At 43.9% G+C, this 4842-nt stretch overlaps 1 protein-coding gene across 1 annotated transcript; it reads left to right on the forward strand.

The window, feature by feature from the left end:
• The first annotated feature begins 3636 nt into the window (after positions 1–3636).
• Positions 3637–4557, forward strand: LOC144515933 (olfactory receptor 8A1-like). Its single transcript, XM_078247130.1, has one exon. The coding sequence runs from the start codon at positions 3637–3639 to the stop codon at positions 4555–4557; it is 921 nt and encodes a 306-aa protein (XP_078103256.1).
• The last annotated feature ends 285 nt before the right edge of the window (positions 4558–4842 follow it).

The raw sequence follows: 4842 nt of genomic DNA on the forward strand, positions 1-4842 counted from the left end.
GCTGGGCCCTGAAGTGTCCAGCCCAGCCTTGTGCGGATGGCCGCAGGTCCACCTGGAGGTCCCAATCTGACAGGTTCAATGGGAGTGACGAGGTGGGGATGGTCACTCCCAATGAGAAGCAGGGTCTTAACATTTGTAAGGGTCCGTATGGGAAGGCCAATAAGGTGCTTGTAGGTGTTCCGGAGTTGCTCCATGGGGTAGGTATGGGCAGCTAGTCCAATGCGAGCACTGGTGAATGCACCTGTAATCTTGAACTTGTTCTTTAGCTTTGACGGCGAAGAAATGGAGAACGATACCGACACTTCCTCTCTAATTGTGCGTAGTGGTAGGTCCTCTTGAGTCCCCTGCACACCTAGCTTCTCTGCAGCATCTGGCAACAGCATAGTTCTCTCTGAACCATCATCAAATATGGCGTAGGTGTTGATCGATTGGTCACTATGGTGAATACGGACTTTGACAACTTTCAGAAGGACCCGACTGCCTTCAGTGGGTCGGCCTAGATACAGAACCTCTGTTCTAAATTCGATGCCATGTGCCGCTGTGTCTGCTGCAGGAGGCGTCTTTCATGACGAATGTCATCTAACTCAACTCGGCTGTCCTCATGTGGATGTATGGGGTGCAGCGCTGGAGGTAGGGGAGTAGAGTAATCTCGTAGCTCTTCCCTAAACTCTCTCTCTGGAAACCGTTGGGGGGCTAGCTGATTCTTCTGGCTGTGCTGTTGGCTCTCAGCCCTATAGCCCAGGTCTATCTCTTGAAGAATAGCATCCCTCCTCTGCAGGCGAATGGGGGAGTCATAGGTTGAGGTGAGGGATGTCATCCTGGCCTTTCCCTCCTGGTGAGTACTCTCAAATTCCTCTCTGTACCTCTGACCGATGTAGCCTAGGTGATCGACCTCATAATCTGCATTGCGCACAGGTGGGCGAATATGCCGTTTGGGACATACACCACTAGCATCATACTCTGGATGTAGTTCCATCTCTGACGTAAACCCAGTAATCCGGCTCGAAGGACCATCAATGTAATGTAGATAAGGGGTAGATGCTCAGTCTAGGTGCTAGTTATAGGGTTATCACTAAGTTCACGCAGGTGTGTCGGCCAGAACACCACTTAAGGCCAAATATCTCATGAATAAATAAATGCAGAGCTGAGAGATGTTCTTTTTCCGTTTATTTCTTCCTGGTTCCTTTGTGTAAGTTTGAGTGTGAGTGTGGTTTCTATAAAAGAGAGGAACAAAATACAAATGAATAAAGGAAACATATGTATACACTCATTCCTTCTTACATATACATATACATACATATACATTACCGAACATAAAATAAACAATAGTCAGCATATCCTCCAATAATGTAAGCAGAGAAATGGATTCAAACACTTATTATATGGGATTCTCATAGATTTTCTACCATCCGTTAGGTTACTGCTAACGTAGAAAGCACTTCCTGTTGTCTATGATACACTTAAAAGCCTCCAACTAAACTGAATGGCTTGATGCTTTTATCGTGAAAATTTCGGATCGGATGTTATATTCCGTTCAAGCTAGCAAAGTCTCAATAGAGACGCCTCAATAGCGGCAAAGATAAGACTATTTAACACCACTAATTTCTTATTTTACTCAACCATAAAGTACTGAACAATCTTAACAACAAGTATAAAAAGTATCAACATGTTTAAACACAATGTTACATATTTTGACCCGACGTACGTGCGTAGCGTGGCGACCCCTTAAACTCCTAACTCTCATCCACATCAAATAGCAGAAATAAAAGCTGGTTTAACAAAGAAATACATATCACGAGTGATGCAGCAGATATACTTACTCTTCTCATTTACACACACTGAAGAAATATGCTGCTCACAACTACAGTCCAACTGACCGACTAACTATCTTACTGCTTATTAACTGTGTGACGTCAGCTATAGTATACCAACCAGCACGCGCTTTGGCTAAACTATTACAAGCACTGAATAAACAAGAGTAAACGTGAAACACAAAACACAACATGGTCAACTGCACTAAACAACAGCAACACCAACACAACTTTGGGGCCTTTTCTACAGCCGCCCCCAAATGTATGTAATACATTTGCTGATCAATAAAGGCAACATAGTTCTATGGCTGGGTTGTAGTAGCAGGAGTGGAACTGTCTCCATCTTCTCCAGAAGGAAGTGCAGGGAGGACAACTAGCCTGGCAACTGGCCGGGTGTAGACTCTCTCCTTCACCTTTACATCAGCGGACCTGATGTGATGATCAGGGCTGGGATGAGTCTTGACCACTCTCCCAATGGGCCAGAGGGCCCTCAGAAGATGTGGATCAGTGATCATCACTACACAGTCCCCTGCGATATCAGCTGGTGTAGCCTGCCACTTCTGGCGAGCTTGCAGACTCGGCACATAGAGCCGGGTGAAAAAGGCCCAAAACAACAGCAACACCAACACAACTTTGGGGCCTTTTCTACATACAGAGTGCCCTAAGGCCCAAATCACAGATTGTGCGTCTGTGAATCACACATGAAAAAAATGACACTCAGCTCCATCAGGGGACCCCAAACTCCTTTGCATTTTAAAGATCATAACATTTTCTGGCCTTTACACTTATATGGGAAACACTGGATGTTCATAGACCACACCTGTTGACTGACATTTCTCACACAATTTTCTGTTAAACAGAGTTTTTGTTTATTGAAAATATGTCTAACGACAGAGTGTAAAGTGTTGTACAGATTGTAGTCAGCCTTAGTCACTTAGACACCAATGCATGGAATAATAGGCTCTATGTTGAAAAAGTACCAAAATGACACGTTTGGCAATTTTGTGTCCACATTTTTATAATTATTAAATTGTTGAATTTCATCTGTTGCAAAAAACAACAACATAGCATCATCATCTGCTGCTCTGCTGTGAGGATTTGCTGCTCTTCTGTTTCATGTCGATACAAACTGAATCTGTTTGTGTCTCTGAACTGTTTAAAGAATCACTATGAACTAAAGATGGACATTTTTGATGCTGCTTCAGACATTGTATTCGGTTTTGGAACCTAAAATAAGTTTGAAATTTGAAAGAGTACATTTGGCTTATATTAATAAATTTTCCAACTAAAGTCCATATTTGTTTTGTAAAGGTTATCTTTGGGGCTTTTCCCTTTATTTTTGAAAGTGGATAGACATGAAAGGGGTAGAGAGATGGGGGTTGACACGCAGTAAAGGGCAGCAGGTCAGATTCAAACCCTGCGCCACTGCAGGACTCAGTCTACATGAGGTGAACACTCCTACTGGGTGAGCTAGAGCTTGCCCCAAGTTCATTGCTGTTTAAGTGATCTGATATATATTACTAACATCTTGGAATAGATCTTTTAATATTTGCCTTTTTCCCAGTCAAAAGTACTTTAAACTTTTGGAGGGTCAGTTCCTAATGTTAACATTAACCTGGTGCACTATAAAAAATATCTGAGGGTTGCTTCTTGCTTAAACAATTGACAGTTCTGTGAGCATCTCTTTTATGTCCAAGATAAACTGGTATTGTAACTGAAATTCCCCTATCCTAATTGATATTGAAACAGAAATGTAATCAGGACCTTGTGAAAAACAATTCAGGAAATCATTAATGCCCATTTTGTTTTGTGATCAGCAGTTGTGATGGAGAATAACTCTGAGGTGGTGTTTGTGCTTCAGGGTCTGAACGACTCTCTGACAAGCCGTCAGATGTACTTTGCCTTCGCCCTGATGTCGTACCTCTTCACCATCTTCGTCAACCTGACGCTCATCGTCACCGTCTGCCTGGAGAGAACACTCCATGAGCCGATATACATCTTCCTGTGCAACCTGTGTTTTAACAGCATCTGCGGAGCGTCGAGTTTCTACCCGAAGCTGCTTCATGGCCTTTTGGCCGACTCAAACGTCATCACGTATGCCGGCTGTTTGACTCAAATATTTGTGGTTTACAATTACATTTTCTGTGAGTTCACCAGTCTGACCGTCATGGCGTACGACCGCTACTTGGCCATCTGTAAGCCGCTGCAGTACCCGATGCTGATGCCTGTGCAGAGGGTGGCACTGCTGCTGCTGCTCACCTGGTGCTTCTCACTGCTGGAGACAATTATCGGTATCACACTGACCGCCAGATTGCCGCTGTGTAGGCGCCACATCAACAAGATTTTCTGCACCAACTGGGAGGTGGTGAAGCTGTCGTGCTCAGACACAAACGGCAACAACATCTACGGCTTCGTGCTAATTTTTACGCACACTTCGCAGACCGGACTCATCCTGGTGTCCTACATCTACTTGGTCCAAGCCTCGCTCAGGTTGGCGTCCAACCGCAGGAAGTTCATACAGACGTGTGTGCCGCACCTGGCCACACTGCTCATCTTTGTCAGCTCGCAGGTGTTTGATTTCATCTTCGCTCGCTATGGCGGCAGCACGCTACAGTTGCTGCAGAACCTGCTGGCCGCAGAGTTCCTGGTGGTCCCGCCTCTCATCAACCCCATCATCTACGGCATCAACCTGCATCAGATCAGGTCCAGGATCATCCACAACTTCTCCCACAAACCAGAGATCTAAAACCAACATTCATGAAAAACTAAACCATGTTAACAAAAAGTACACTTAATAAAACAAAAAACAGAGTAATAAAGTAGTGAGTTTCCACAAAAAGTGGAAGGTGAGGGACATCGGGTGCATGAGCCATTGTTTAACAGTAAAATGACTTAACTAAAGTTTAACTACCAACTTACCATTCATACATAAAAGCCAAATAAAGTTGGACTTTTATAGTTTAATACTTTGTTCTTTATGTTTAAAAAGGTCTTCCTGTTGACTGGAAGTGAAGTAGCACAAATACACACG

Source organism: Sander vitreus, chromosome 3 (assembly GCF_031162955.1).
Source record: "Sander vitreus isolate 19-12246 chromosome 3, sanVit1, whole genome shotgun sequence".
Lineage (NCBI taxonomy): Eukaryota > Metazoa > Chordata > Actinopteri > Perciformes > Percidae > Sander > Sander vitreus.

Excerpts from the sequence above, each read along its gene's own strand:
- LOC144515933 (XM_078247130.1), top strand. The coding sequence starts at position 3,637 with ATGGAGAATAACTCTGAGGTGGTGTTTGTGCTTCAGGGTCTGAACGAC.